The sequence below is a fragment of the Carettochelys insculpta genome, chromosome 5, assembly GCF_033958435.1.
Source record: "Carettochelys insculpta isolate YL-2023 chromosome 5, ASM3395843v1, whole genome shotgun sequence".
In the NCBI taxonomy this organism is placed as follows: Eukaryota; Metazoa; Chordata; order Testudines; family Carettochelyidae; genus Carettochelys; species Carettochelys insculpta.
In genome coordinates this window covers 124289870-124305454 of record NC_134141.1, presented here as the reverse complement: position 1 = coordinate 124305454, position 15585 = coordinate 124289870, and the positions used below count along the sequence as shown (strand labels likewise).

At 45.8% G+C, this 15585-nt stretch overlaps 1 protein-coding gene across 1 annotated transcript in view; it reads left to right on the top strand.

Moving 5' to 3' along the window:
- LOC142013260 (protein hinderin-like) overlaps positions 1 to 10175 on the top strand; it is a 149294-nt gene extending 139119 nt beyond the window's left edge. The window contains exon 6 of the mRNA XM_074994416.1: positions 7735 to 10175. Within this exon, the coding sequence (XP_074850517.1) occupies positions 7735 to 7948 (214 nt within the window). The 3' untranslated portion in view covers positions 7949 to 10175. The remainder of the gene's footprint in view (positions 1 to 7734) is intronic.
- Positions 10176 to 15585: the final 5410 nt, after the last annotated feature.

The following is a 15585-nucleotide window of genomic DNA, read 5'->3' as shown; positions in this document are numbered from 1 at the left end:
CTAAAACTTAAGAGAAGATTGTTTGGCTAAAGTTTTCAAAAGTGCCTAGACAACTCAGCTGTGTAGGTGCTTTTGAAGTTTTACCCTTTGGTTATGTCTACACTACAGTGATCTGGCGACAGAAGTCCCAGTTGGAAGAGATCTTCTGGAGATAGGGTACGGCCACACACACAATCAAAAAAGCAATCCACCCTGTTGGCAGAGGGGCCGGACTGCCCAGCCGTCTCTTGACAGAACAGGCAACAGGAAGCACAGCAAACAGGGCTGCCTGGTGATCTGGAAGCCCTGTCTGTTGAAAGAGGGCCCCCTGGAGCTTCCACATGGCTTTTTTGTCTACACATTCTGTCGAGGCAGACGTTTTGCCTTATGTGGGAGAGGCAAAAGGCCATCAACGAAAGCGGCGAGTTTTGTGCGTGGGCGCTCTGCGAGTTTTGTAGGTGTTGGCTTTGTCTTTTTTGGTGGAGGGCTGATAAACTGCACTGAGTGTCCATTATAAACTCAATAGCACAAACTCCAGCAATGCCAATGTCAGAGTTCACATTCCACTGAACTATTTTCTAGGTCCCATCCTCTTTCCCTCTTGCTGTACACCATGCACACCAATCCTGTGTGCTCTCTGTCCTGCATGGTGTTTGTGACACATATCATCAACTCAGGCTTCCAATGGTAAAGAGATACATTGAGGGAAGATAGCTGGCTTGGTTTTTAGGAGTCTTGACCACTTGCAACTCCCTTTGACTCCCAGTTGCCTGAAAATCAGGTCCCCATGAAGTAAAGAATTAGGAGATAAAAATAAGAAATAAAACTAGGTCTGTGCAGTAGTTGACAGTCAGGCTAAACAACTTTAAACCTTCTGCACTGAGCAGCTGGTTGTGAGCAAAGGAAACACTAGAATAAATTTCCAGAAGCGAAGCAACTATTTTTCTAAGGCCCATTGTCCTTATGCTGCTGGTGTGAACAATCTAACACTTCCTCAGCAAAGTCTCCTCCAGCAAGATGAATATGCAAAATTCTAGGCTGCAAGAGGCTGGGGTGGGAAAATATGCATGGGGACAGTGTTCCCTGAAAGCTGAGCACTGGGGTAGCCACCAAGGAGAGATTCAGGTGCTGCCCAGCTGATTAGCAGAGTGCCCACAGTCGCCCCTTGCTGGCAGCATGTATTTATTTGGTGGTGCACATCCGCACGTGCCTTAGTGTGCACAACAAAATTTATTCTGCCCATGGATGGCAAAAAAATTAGAGGGAACACTGAAGGGGAATGTCTACCTTAGGTGGAGCTTGGAGACTATTGTACAGCCTGACTCCATAACAAAAAGTGATGGTGCCAAATAATTAGCTGGAATTCGTGTTAACTTTAAAACAGCAAAGAGAAGAATTGCAAGTTTGAACCCAGTCCATCTGTCTGCCCCACTTCCCCACGGAGTTTTCTTTAGAAGAAGAAAATGTAGAACACTCAGCATCAAAAGCCAACACTCATGTTGCACTTTGGTTGCTTATTCAAACATCCAGAATTGCAGAAATTCCAGGTTAAGGTGACTAACTCACTGTGGTTCTTTTATGTTGCACCTGTGAACTTCCCTGTTCTTAAATGGAAACCAAAAAGCATGCTTGCCTGTTAATTTTCCACAGAAGTATGTGCATCTTTGGCAAGTGAGGACTGTAAAGAGCAAGCCGAACAGCTGCAGCAGGGAGGGGTAGCTCAGTGGTTTGAGCATTGGCCTGCTCAAACCAGGGGTGTGAGTGCAGTCCCTGGGGGGCGCCATTTAGGGATCTGAGGCAAATACATTAAGAAAGAAAAACTGTCAGGCAGGGTGCTTGGTCCTGCTCAGAGAGCAGGGGACTGGGCTCAATGATCTCTGAAGGTCCCTTCCAACTCTATGAGATAAGGCTGAAATGTTTTGACTCTGGGACACTTCATCTTGAATCTGTAGACGGTGTGCAATCGTAGAAATGTAGGGCTAGAAGGACCTCAATGGGTCATCTAATCCATTCCCTAAAGTGAGGCAGGACTAAGTATTATCTATATCATCCCTGACATGTGTTTGTCTAACCCAGTGGCATCCACTAGATATTTAAGGATCGACAGAGCCCCCTAACCCTTGCGCAAACTGAGCCAGAGCCGCACCTGGGTCTATACTGGGGTCATGGTGGGCCGCAGCTGCTGATGTTTCAGGAGCCTGTGGCTCCAGGCTGGAGCTGTCAAGTGGTGGGGCGCATGCATGGAGTGGGTGAAGGGCGCTTCATGTGTGTGCCTCCACCACACCGCAATGTCCAGTTGGCCACGTGGCGGATGCAAGCGTGTTGGACTTCGTGGGTCTAACCTGTTCTTAAAAACCTCCACTGATGGCGATTCCAGTCTCCCTTGGCAGTTCCAGTGTTTAACTGCCTTTAAGTTTTTCCTAATGTCAACCTCAATCTTTCTTGCTGCAATTTAAGCCTATTACTGGAAGTCCTGTCCTCAGTGGCACAGCAGAAGAATTTACCACACTGTTCTTTATCAGAACCTTTTATTTACTTGAAGACTGTTATCACATATCCCCACCCCGCAGCCTTCCCTTCTCCAGACTAATCAAACCCTGCCTGGTTGGTTTTGATCTTGCCTCCCAGTGTTTGCTTTCTAGACCTTAAGATATTGAATAGAATCACACCCAGGACAGATCTATGCAAGACCCCAGTTATTACGCCTCTCCAGTTTGATTGTGAGCCATTGATAGTTTCTCGGTAAATACACTTTTCTAACAACTGTGCACCACCTTTCAGTAGTGTCGGTCAAATCTACAGTGCTGTATGAATAGTAATGAGCTCTGTTTCAATGATTGTTAATCAGTGCATGCAAGGGACACACGTGCTTTCTTTAGCAGAAGGTATATTTCAGGACCCGTTCATGTTGTCAGTGTCCCTTTAAATACTCTGATGGAAATAAATGTTGAAATTGCCTTTGTGATGTTCAAGCCATGCTGGATCAACTCTGTTGCCTCCAGCCAGATGCTCTCTGATGTCACCTAGACAAATCAGAGCAAACTGTTTCCATGGGATTAAACACTAAATACCTGCAAGGAGTGTTCTCTTTATCAGATAGTGCTCCGTTAGCTGAGTTTGTTCGCTTTATTGCATATATAACTGTGGTGTCAAATAAACTGATTTACAATGCCTGGTCTTTTAAATAATCTTTGCTATTTGCTGCTCTTGTAATCTGCCAAATCATTTAGCCTTCCTGATAGCAGAAATGCTGTAAAACTTAGATAAACTTGCAGAAGAAATTAGCTCCAAGGTGCTGCTGAAATCCGGGAGCTGCAGGTTCATTGCAAACACAGTTGCTTTTTGTGTCGCCTCTCCCCACTCCCAAACTAATCTGTGATTGAATGTGGTTTCTGGAGAAATTGAAACTTGCTGATAGAGCCGCAGGCAGGGAGATAGGCATTTGCGTGTTAGGCTAGATGAGTCTAGAAGAGGGTTTTAAGCGTGGCTAATGAAACCACTGTATGGGAGAGCTGGGCTTCCTGTTAGATGCATGGAGTGTATATGTATGTGTTTGGTTCAAAGGTCATCTCTGTAAAGGTGTGGGACTGGATTTTACGAGAGACTTTGGGGGTTTATCTTGAGATCCCTTAGGAGGACTCAATTTTTAGAGGGCTGGTGCTCAGCTCGGACAAAAAATGGCCCCCTTTTAGAGTCTCAAGTTTAGTGTGCCCCTATTTCCCTATACCAAAACACAAAACAGATATCAAAACACACTCCAGATCCACAAACCAGTCAGTCAACATTTTAATGGAATGGGGCATTCTATTAATGACCTAAAGGTATGTGTGTTGCTGAAAAAGAACTTCCCCACCATTCTTCAAAGAGAAACAGCCGAGCTGGCTTTTATATTTAAATTCGGCACATTAACACATGGTTTAAACCAGGACGGGAACTTTCTGAGTCGCTATAGGGGCTCGTCTGCATACTTGGCTTTATCTAATTCTTGACCTCCCCCCTCCACCCCTCCACTATCTGATTTGCTCACCTTGATTATCTTTTTCTGAGTTGTCCTCCTTGCTTACCGTTTTTGGTTCTCTGTGCCTAAAATATGGAGTGTGTTCTGGTCTGGCTATGGTCTGAAGAAGTGGGTCTGTCCCACGAAAGCTCACCTAATAAACAATTTTGCTAGTCTTTAAAGTTCTACTTGACTGCTTTTTGTTTTGATATGTTTTTATAACTCGTGGGTAAACAGCTGTGTATATTCACAAGTTGATGGTAACTGTGTTTTAGAAAGGCCTGCCTTGTCTTCATTGTGCCATCCTCCAGTATGTGATGCTTCTAGTAGACTGCATTTTACTGCTCTATTGTAGTTCCTGTGTGTGGGCACTTCAGTTTCTGCACCGCATACTAGACAGTAGTAGGAATTTGGGGTGTGACTCTCATTCACTGAGGCTGCCCAGCAGCCTCCCATGTAGACAATAGCTGATAATCGCCTATGCCCTTCCTAACCCCAGCAGAGAGGTGCGACACCTGTTGTCCTTGAAGGAGAACAAAGAGAAGAGGGGCTGGCTGGAGAGAGAAAGGGAGGCTACTGGGCATGTGTGTCAGTCTGGACTGGCTTGGGGTTCAGAGAGGGGCCTAGCTCTAGGTCCCTTCACTCCAAGGTGGGTGGTATTGACTGTCCTTGGTTCCTAGGCTGACAAGTCTGTTTTATGCTGTACCCGTGGCACAAATAAAGCTTTCTATTCTCCTTGCTGGCTGAGGATCACATCTGACGGCAGATGGGGGTAAAGGGCTCCATGATGCCCCACGCTCCATGACAGTCTGAGTGGGGCTGTAGGGTAGAGGGGGGCCCAGCTGGGTGTGAAATCACAGATCCCAGAATGGGACTGTGAGCAGAAGGAGAGGTGGCTTGGTTCTGCACAAGGCTCCATTGCCCTCGTAAAGGCCCACATAAGTGTTTAGGCTCCAGGCCTACAGGAGGTTGACCTGGCCCGACTTTGCTCCGGGGCTCCAGAGGCTTCTCTTCCCCAGGGAGCACATGGGAACTGCGGGATTAAGCCTGGCCACTCCCAGCTGTTGGCCCTGCAGTGGGGCATTGGACAGTGGGGGCTCCTGCCGTGCAGTGGTGGCCCTGGGCATAGGGGCTGCAACTTCCCAGTGGGGGCAGGGGACCCCGGGAATGAAGGCTGCAGCCTGCAGGCCTGTGGGGGATCCTCCCTGGCTGTGGGGGTGGCTGCCCTGCCATGGGGCACCAGAAATGCAGCCCAACAGGGAAAGGGCCTGGCTGTGGTGGGGCTGCTGCAAGCAATGGGGCACAATGCGGCTGCTGCCCCAGGGAGGAGAGGGCTTCTCCACAGCTGCCCCACACCGAAGGGTGCTGTGAGGTGCTGGGAACTGGCTGTCTCTCTGCAGCAGGGAAGCTCTCAAGCTCCAGGGGAGTTTGCCCAGCCCAGGATTTGGCTGTCCCAAGCCATGGGGAGCTGGGATCAGGGCTATAGGCCAATGGGTGAGGCTCCCAGCTTTTCCCCAAGACATGGGGAGCTGGGATCAGGGCTATAGGCCAATGGGTGAGGCTCCCAGCTTTTCCCCAAGACATGGGGAGCTGGGAATGGGGCTGCAGCCCTGCAGGTGAGACTCTCGGCTGCAATAAATAGAGTGGCGCCAGGAACGGGCTGCAGCCCCGTGAGTGAGGCTCACGGCTGCCCTATGCTGTGGGGGTCCTTGAAATGAGCTGTAGCCCTGCTTTGGGGGAGGGGAGTTTTTTCCCTGTCTGGAGAGGCAGCTGCCTAGGGCACCAGGTCCCCTTAAAATCTTTAAAAAGACTTTGGGGGAAACACACTAACTACCCCCTGTCCCAACATACCCTGCCCTACCTATGGCACGGCCCCTGCTGGCTCTCTCTCCTGCTGCTGTCTACACACCTGGCTGGTCAGTACATACTACACGTGCTCTCCATCCTGCAACTGGTACCTGCAGAAGTGCTGACCTGGGGGAAGGATGGACAGCTCAGAAGGGGGAGTGAACGTGGGACAATTATCACCTTTGTTAAAATAAGTTGGGATGCCTTCTTGACACCTAAAGTATGGTACTGTCCTGGCCAAAACAGGGACAGATGATCACTCTATTCAAGTTGGATATCCAAAATCATCATTAAAGTCTTGCTCAGGATACTTGTAATACATCATCTTAAAGATGGTTTAGCCATTTAAACGACCATTCTCAGTAGAACTCTGTTGTGCTTATTTTATTTTGAGCTGCTTTATCTGTGGCTCCTGTGGCTGGTTTGAACAGACAGATTAAAAAGCAACCTGGAAAGGCTGCAGAGGTAGGCGGGAAATCCACAAAAAATGCAAGGTAATATATCTAGGGGACAACTAATGACATCTTAGCTGGGGGGACCAGTGCAGTAATGGAGTTGCAGTGCAGTAGAGGTGAGTCACATTGACATGGGAGTGCTAGTGGATGGCAAACTGGAGGGAGCAATAACAATGATTGAAGGAGCTGAAGTTATTTAGACCAGTGCAACTATAGTTTGGAAGGTTGTCTTCAAAATCCACGTTTACCCTTGACTACTACAATTCGGAGTTAAACAAGCACTTAGCTATCGCTGATCCCATTGTGGGGGTAATTGGGTAAAGGTTAGCTTTTTCACCATTGCTTTGTGTGCCATGTGCACAATTACAGCTTGCTGAGTAGTAACTGAGGGGGCAGCATGTTCTTGTGGTTTACAGCAGTAAGACACAGGCCTGGTCTAAATGAGGCAGGTAAGTCAATTGTAGATGCGCGATTCTTGCTGCGGCATTTACGGAGCTAGTGTCAGCTGATCTGCAATTAACTTATCTGGCTGTCTTCATGGAAGGAGATTGACAGGAGAAGTTCTCCCGTCGACCTCCCTTACTCCCCCCATTATTGAGGAGTACAGAAGTTGACTGCTGACTCCATATAGTTCGAGTTCACATGTCTCTACCAGGGACGTCTCAGTGGGTGTAAATTGTAGGTGATTGTATGCATTATTGGAATGGTGCAAACACTGTTTGGAAAAGGTATGACTTCGTCTGCAGCTGGGAGGCATAGCTAGCAGTAATGGCAGAACTGAGGGAGAGGGATGCTGAGGCAGGAAATCCAGAAAACTTCTTCAGAGAGATTTACTGAAGTGCGGAGTGGCCTCCCCTGGGAAGTGGTGACAGCTGTATTGCTTAAAACATTGAAGCCTGGACAATCAGAGAAGAAAATGTATTGTAATGATCAGTCCGGCACTGGTGGTAGATCAGGTCTGCTCCAATGTGAATAGTAATAAGAAGGCTCTGTCTGAGCTGCCTAGAATACTTGCCATTACTCTGTGTTTGTTACTGCACATCTAGGCTGGTAACCTCCGCCACATCTTAAGTCACAACGCTTAAAGGACAGCTTAATAATGTTTAGCATCTTTGCCTTCTCTCTTGAGGCCCGAAATGTTGATTTTATGGTACTTTGGATTATATTCCCTTGGTCCCTCAGTTACACACAGCTTCTATATCCTGCGTAGAGATTGATAAGAAGCACACGTGCTTTGTATTGCTAAGAATAAAGGTGCCTGTTGTTTTCAAATCCTTAGGTGCCTAAATCTGGGGCAGAGCCTATTGCAGCAAGTGCAGCCTGTTTGTAAGCTCGCCCTTCTGCCACCTTTGGTACTATTAAACATTTCTCACCCTAGTCAGGATGACAGAGTTAGGAATGTATTGGATGCTGTTGTATGTAATGAGACTGCATTTCCATGGTATTTTCCTCCAGGTATGAGACGTCCCTTATTGACCTGGTTGAAGCAATGAGTCCACGCGCTGCCCTAGGACAGCACTGCAGAGAATCTAACCACTGGAAGAAAGCCTGTGGCCCTCGGAAAGGGAGCCCTAGAAAACCAGTGTGGTGCCAAGCCCCTCTCGGAACCCGAAGTGAAGCAGAGGAGCTTGAGGAGAGCCGGATCCTAGAGGATATTTTCTTCATTTGACAAGGCTCGTTGCTCTGCAGCCGTTCTGCGGGATTTTTAGGACCTCGTTCCTGTTTCTGCTCTGGGTTTGTTTGGCACAGTATCACTTTAAGTTATTAGATGGATATATGTTTCTCTCCCTCCTTGCCAAGGAGTTAGCACAGTGGCTTCCTCTTTCACATAGAATTTAGGAATCATGCTGGAACAATAACATTGGTTTTGGACAGTCCAATCAGAAGGTATTAGTAAATTTTTCATAAACTTTTCTTGTGCCAAACAATTATTCTAAAGTATAATTAAATCCACAGCATCTTGGAGTCGATTGAAGTCATAGCTTAGCCAGCTTTCATATCAGAAGTATAGTTCATTATCGATTTTTTTTTTGCTATAAAGCAGTTTGCAAGAGCTGCAAAACACACAAGAACGCCTGCATTTCAATTAGATTGTTTCTAATTAAAAAAAACAGCCTGTTCAAAACCTAACAATGTTCAAAGATATAAGCACTTGAAAACTATGTCCAAGGATTCTGTGATCTGCCATTTCCTTCAGCCTTTGGATATTTACTGTGCTGAGACTTCGGCGAGCGTATACTCTGCTCAGATGTATGTCTAATAATGCTAATGGATGTTGCAGGGTTAATGCACTCGACACTTGTTTGAAAACAGTCTTCCTTAAATCAGTGCTGTTTGATGTAGTGTAAATGCTGGGAACCCTATTGCCAACACCTTAAATATCTCATAGAGCCAGGCAAGTTGCAAACCGTATTTGATGTGCTCTTGAAAATGAGATATATAGTGTTATAGAGTGAGAACAGTCTTAAGGCATTTTCACTAACTTGCACTATTTTGATACCATTTCCAGGTTCCATTGTAAATATGACAAACATGTAATTATATCTACTGGCAGCTTGTAATGCACATTTCCCTGCCAACTTTAATTGTTAATGCTATATCTATTTCAATTTATTTAAACGCAACCCCTTCTACTACGCTTACTTGTCTATTTAAGAACTGTGCAGAATTGGTAAAAACTGACTGCAGGTTACAGGATTAATGGTCATTTTCTCCACAATGCAGTGTTCATATTTTATTGCAACAGTATAGCCACTGGCATGTGTTCCTAGAAATATGAAGCTGAAATATTCCTTTCACATAATAAAAGTGCAACTAGAGAGAGTCAGAATCACAGCAGTGCAGACAAGTTCTAGGCTGTTTGTTCCCAACCACTGGTACACGGAGTTGAGTGTCTTTTTAAGACTTTTGTGACTGGTCCTCCAAGCTCCTGCTCCATACCTCAGTGCCACCTTGTCCTTCAGTGAAGCTGGTAAGACCTGATGATACAACCCAAGTTGTTTTTCTGGCTGGCATATGCACCCCATACAGATTGTGGAACATCTACTGATTAAGAACAAGATCTGAAGAGTTGAAACCTTGTAATGGATTATTTTTAAAGGCATTTCTGGGAATTACAGGCTGGGCCAACCCTATTCTTGAGCAGCCCCAGCTCTTAAATTACATATACAGCATGGCAATAGGTTAGTTTTTGCAGAGTCATGGGGCAGATGGAAGTTTCTGAAGGCCAACAGCAGGACTCCTATAACATGGTGCTAAAAAGGATGATGGAGAGGGAAAAAATACATCCTACGTTATTCCAGACCATTTCTGATCTAATGTCACTTACAAGTCAGTTGATATCTTTTTCTTGCATCACAGCTGAATTTTAAAAGCTGGCTGGCTGGTACAAGGACAGAGAACATAAGAGCAGTTTGGTGAGCCTGGAGAGAAACTGTCATCATAGGCATCTGTTTTTCTCCAGCCCTTCCCGTGGAGAATTATGGTGTCTATCACTACCCTGCTATGACATGGATCCCTTTTGATCTGCTCCCTTAATCTGCTAGGATACTACTTTTGTCTAGTGAATTCTGGCCTAAGGTCCAAGAGATCTGGCATATGGTCCATCACCAGATGGCTGGAGGGAATCTCTGTCCATCATGACAGGTGTTTCTCCTCGTTGGGCACAAGAAGTCAAGTTTAAATAGTTGGGTATTTTTGCATTCGACCGGGATAAATTCAGGAGAGGCAGCTCGTGTTTTCTGGCAGGGGAACAAGGAGGGAATAGACAATAGGGCATGGGCTTGGACTTTTTTTTTTTTTTTTTTTAAAGGTTTGGTTTTTGTAAAAGAAATGCTTCTCTGGGGCTGGGTCTACATTAGCTCCCAAGTGCGAAGGGAGCATGGTAAGTAGAGTGTTGGGAGATTACTAATCAAGTGCTGCGGTGCACATGCAGCACTTCATTAAGCTAATTCTCCCCAGCGGCAACTTCGAAGCGACAAACTTCGAAGTGCCGGCTTGCGTGTAGCCGTGGCTAACCTGCCACTACTTCGAAGTGCCCAGGCTACTTTGAAGTCCCTTTATTCTGAGGAGTAGCCCGTGCATGCAAGCCAGCACTTGGAAGTTTGCTGTGGAGGAGAATTAGCTTAATGAAGTGCTGCATATGCAGCACAGCAGTTCATTAGTAAACTCCCAACACCCTGCTTATCAGGCTGTCTTCACAGTTTGGAGCTAGTGTGGAGACAGCCTGGGTCTAGACCAAACATTGACCTTCAGTTTCTGGTCTGGGTCTAGACCGAACACCTTCACTTTCTGTTCTTTTCCAGACTTATGTAACTTGAATGTCTTTTTAACAGAGATTTGAAAACAGCAAAAATAACGTTTGAAAGGTGCCTTTGTGTACGCATTCGGGAATTCTGCGCGGGGGGAGGGGCATTATATTCTCCAGTGCTTCATGGGTTCCAATATTTAACCACTCTCCAATTTTTAATGATCCTTTTTGTCCATTAATTATTTTAACTCTGAAACGCTGATGGGGTTTTGTCTTGAATCTGTATTTTAGTAATAATTGTGTTTTAAATGGACATTTGTCAAATTTTGGGCCTCAAACAAAACCACGTCTTCGCCTGTAGGAAGTATACGTGAAGCATATTTTGCATATTATAGCAAAGAATTCTGGAGTGAAGGGGTTTAAAATTATCTTGTTGAGAAAGACCTCCAGATTCTAATTATCCAGTAAATATAAACCAGGAGAGGCTACTAATTTGGTGAATTCTATAAAAACACACCACCTCCAGATGGCTGTTATCAACACACACTAGGAATAGCATTTAGCAGTCAATGTAAGTAAAGGTATTTTGCCATGAGGCACTACAAATTTGAAATTATTAAAACATTTATAGCCTTGGAAGAAAATCAATCGTTGTCAAATAGTTTGGATGGGGATAGGAATTATTTTCCATCTGCTAATACAACAGAGGAATCTCAAAAAATAAAGTAGCAAAAGCAATCGCTTGACAGGGTCTTTTGAGTTTAAATTCATATATTTTAAACTCCCAATTGGAAGATATAGCAGCCCTAGATTATCCAGAGTCTCCCAAATAATGTGTTTCAGGATCACATAAGGCTGTATCTCATAGGAGGCTGCTCTGGTTGCTCTCCAGGCCTTGACTTTGTGTTCTAACTGAATTGAGTTGTGTGCCAACACCTGCTGTGTATGTGTGGTAATCTATTGCACACTCTGTAAGCAATCACACTTTCTTTCCACTTGGTGAGTCCTGTCTTAAACCCAAGCATATATTTAAGTGTGTGTGAGGTTTTAATTTAATAAATTATCTTTTTTTCATTTTATCTTTCAGAGCTTCATTTATTGTATTATTTTCTCCTTCATTTTGTTCACGGGTTTAGAGAAAGACCCTTATAGAGAGACAGGACTGTGTCTTGTTCAGTATTTTGGTCACGTTCAACACCATTGAAGACGAGTGCTGTTCACCTCTCTGTGGGATCTAACCGCATGAGCAAGCTGCAGTAAAGAAGTGCAGCTTACTTTTTTCTTCAGAGATCCTAGAAAAGGACAAAATGCACCAGAGTACTTCCCCGAGAGCTTTTGTTTCTGTATTGTCCCACAGGGACCAATCTTGTCACCCTCTTCAACATGTTTGTGAGATCACTGGGGAGATGGTGGGAGTCTATGAAATGAAACGTCAGCAGCAGGCTGATGACACGCAGCTTTGTGTCTCTTCAGCAGTCCCAGTGCCATTGTCTTCCCAGTGCTCTACTGCTTGGCGAGGTGGGGACCTGCGTGAAAGCAGGTGGTTTAGGCTTATCCAAGTATAACAGCCTCTGTCATGAGACTGAATGTGGGGCCATCATCTCCAAATGCACAGGCCCCTGGCACTAGCACTGAGGAATAACTCCTTTAGTTCACAGTAGCAGATTTGTCTGTCAAGTCAGCCAGCTGTTGGAGGCAGGGCACAATGTGCTTAGCCAATGCGTTACATAAAGGAATGTTGAAGAGAAGTATACTGCAGGGGACAGCGAAAATGCCCTCAGTCAAAGGATTGTTCATGGATTGTCAATTGTCACTCAATCTCTGGGTCCTGCTGGGCTCATCTCTGCTTCTACATTCCCAAAGAGGGCAACTGCCTGGAAGTTTCTTCCTCTGGCGTGTCCACTGCATCCTGTCCTCTGTGATGCCTTTGCCACATCAAGAAAAAGAAGTCAGTATGCTCTACATTGGACTATCCAGGTAGTGCAGCTGTTGCAGAAATTGTTGGCCTGCCTTTTAAGTAGGACGAACCCATGAGAGCACATCACACAGAGTACAGTAACCTACAATCTCATTCTCAATCCACTTACAAGACAACCTCCAGCTGTTGGTCTGTGTTTATAAAACCCCAAATGGTGTGTCATTTAGCTATTTTGGAGTGCTCTCTTCCCTTATAATTTACTGACATCTGAGGTCTCAGCTTTACAACCCAGAGGGATGAACACAAGGTGTTTGGAGGTTGTGTTTTCAGTAGACAGCGCTTAGTTATGGATGTCATTCCCTGGTCTGTTAATCTGATCCTTGCAGGCTGCAGTGCTTTTTTCCTGACTGTGGGATCCCCCTTAGCAAGCGGCTCTTGCTGTCCCTCTGCCCCCATCGCACATACTGGTAGGAGCTGGTATTCCCGCAAGACAGTGGTATCAGATGGGAGGAGAACATTGATCTAAATTTGGGGAAAATGTTATATAAGTACATAAACTGCACCAAGATAATAGTGCTGGGAGCTTTCAGAAATACATCTGGGAGTAGGTAACTCATAGCACCTTCATGGGCTTTGCAACATAACCGCTTCTGTTGTGCAGGCAGCCAGTCAGCAATAATTGGCTCTGTGCAGCAGTGACAGGAGGGGAAATGTTGGCTGTGAATATCAGGGCAATCTGCAGCACAAAGTTTCTAATATCTGCCTAGATAAGGCACTTTTAAGATCTTATCCTGAAGTCTCACGTGTTTAACTGCATGGAACTCAAAGTGTCCATTTCAGGGGAGGAATGGCAAAGCTGTACCTCCCAGCGTTTGAACTCATGGCTCCAGTGTGGATTTAGGTATTGCAAACCTGATACTTGGGCAGCAATGCCAAACTGTCTGCTGTAGGTAGCTATGGATTGTATTGAGACCATGGGCCACAAATGGACATTTCCTTTGTTTGAGATCACAGAAACCAAGTATACTGCAACATTCTTTTTCTTCTGTTCAACAACATCCAACTTATTAGTATTCATCTGTATCACCATAGTGCCTAGAAGCCCTCTGGTCATAGCTTGGGACTCCACAGAACAAGATAGATCCTGTCCCAAAGAGTTCATACAGGATTCAATATAGGACAAGAGACAATAGAGGGAAATTAAAAACGGATGGCGATGCACAAGAAAACAATGGGACCATGTTGATCAGCACAATAGGCAGTGTTCTCAGCACATCAACAGGCTAACAATTGTCAAGTTTTTTTGTGGACATTGTGGAAAAGTAGAGGTTAGACAAGGAGTTTGGGAAGGCTGATGAGTCAGTTTCACAGATGTTTTCGGGATGCTCCTCCGAAACATGAGGAACAGCAGGAAAGAAAACACACAGAAAGGGAGGGAAGGTTGCAGTAATAGAAAGATGTGACTATCAAGGAGGGAGAGTAATTACTTACAGTGCATGGAAGGGTTTGCTACAAATTGGTCTACTATGCCATAGTATCACCATTCTGTTCTGGTGAGCCCCAGTGGTGCTCCAATGTACTTCCACGTTGAATTAGGTCCAGGTGAAGTTTACTCACTGGTTCTATCTCTGTGGCCTTAGGGAACCATGCTGGGCTTAGCTCTCTCATGAGGTCTTCCTTGGGATGTGCGTCCTTACCTTCTAGCATACTTAGACCTGTGAACCATGTCTGACACCCTTGCAGCCTCACAGTCGTTTACGTACACTCCCTCAGAGCTCCACTTCCATGGTGGGTCCCTTGGACTCCTAGTTCCACTCCTTTGGGGACAGCAAGGCAGGATAACGAGAAATACAGGCCCAGCAAAGGGATTTTCTTAACCCTAATGACTTAACTCACTCTTAAGTGCCCCATCCCCTAGGCCAAGCTCACCCCTTCTTATAGTTTATCAGTGTTTCAAGCTGGACAGGGTTCATCCCCCATGTCTTATTTACATGAGGCAGTGGTCAGCTCCCTGCAAAGAGCCACAGCTCCCTCTTCAACAGGGCCCTTGTCTCTGTTCTTTGAGCTTAAACTGAGAAACTCTAGCCGCACCATTCAAGCTTTCCCCTTCTTGTGGCCGCCTATTCCATCTGCAGGGGCCAGTCATTGAGTCATTCAAAGTACTACCCTCCCAATGTACTCTGGTGAGGCAGACGTCTGTCCTGCAGCACGGTAGGCTGCCCTGGGTAAAGTCCAGAGGTGTGCTGTCAGAGCGTCGATGTGTCCAGGCATAGCACAACATGGAATTAATTTTGATAAAAGCAGACGCCATGCTGTCACCGTGGTAATGTGGAGCAGTATTTAGCATTGGATATAAGGTGTATACCAAATGATGGGGCTTCAAGCAGTTCTAACAGTGAGGGTACAATGGATGCTATTCTGCAGTCCACTGGAGCTTCCCTGTTTAGAACTGCTTGAAGCCCCATCACATGATCTACCTAAATGTATGTCAGAAAAAGCAGCAGAGAATAGATATCTGGGCTGATTCTACACTGGCCCCAGCGGTTGGAGGTGCAGAGGTGATTTGTAAAGGACCTAAGAGGGCCTGAAGGCTGGGGATTGCAAAAGAACCTCTGGGTGTTAAGTGCCTGATTCCCTTGGACCTCCCCAGCCTTTGAAGATACCAGCCTTACTCACACAGTTTGCAGCACACTGCGAGGCCCCCTCGATCTTGAATCTGGGTCCGTTGTGGTCATCACAATCCTATCCTCCACCGCCTGGTACTGAGGTCCATGAAGCCAACTGGGGGGACAAACCCAGTCTCTGTCAGGGATGGTTGCCCTGACAGAAAAGCAGTATGGAAGGCACAACGAGTTGCTAAACTCGAAGATTCCTGATTGGGTCTTTCATGCTGTAGCTTACATTGGGTCTAACAGGAAGCTGTCTTTACAACTGGGCTTCACCATGCCATGGACCACTGGTCAGATGTTTGCCTGGTCCTGCTGCTGACCCTGATCTCCTGGCTGCTAAGTTGGCCTTATCCTTAGTGACTGCTTCCTGCTCACTGGTTCCAGTCCCTGAGCTTGACTTCTTGGCATCCTGACTTTTGGTAAGTAGCTGTTGATCCCTGTGTGACATTCTGTGCACCTACATTCACTCA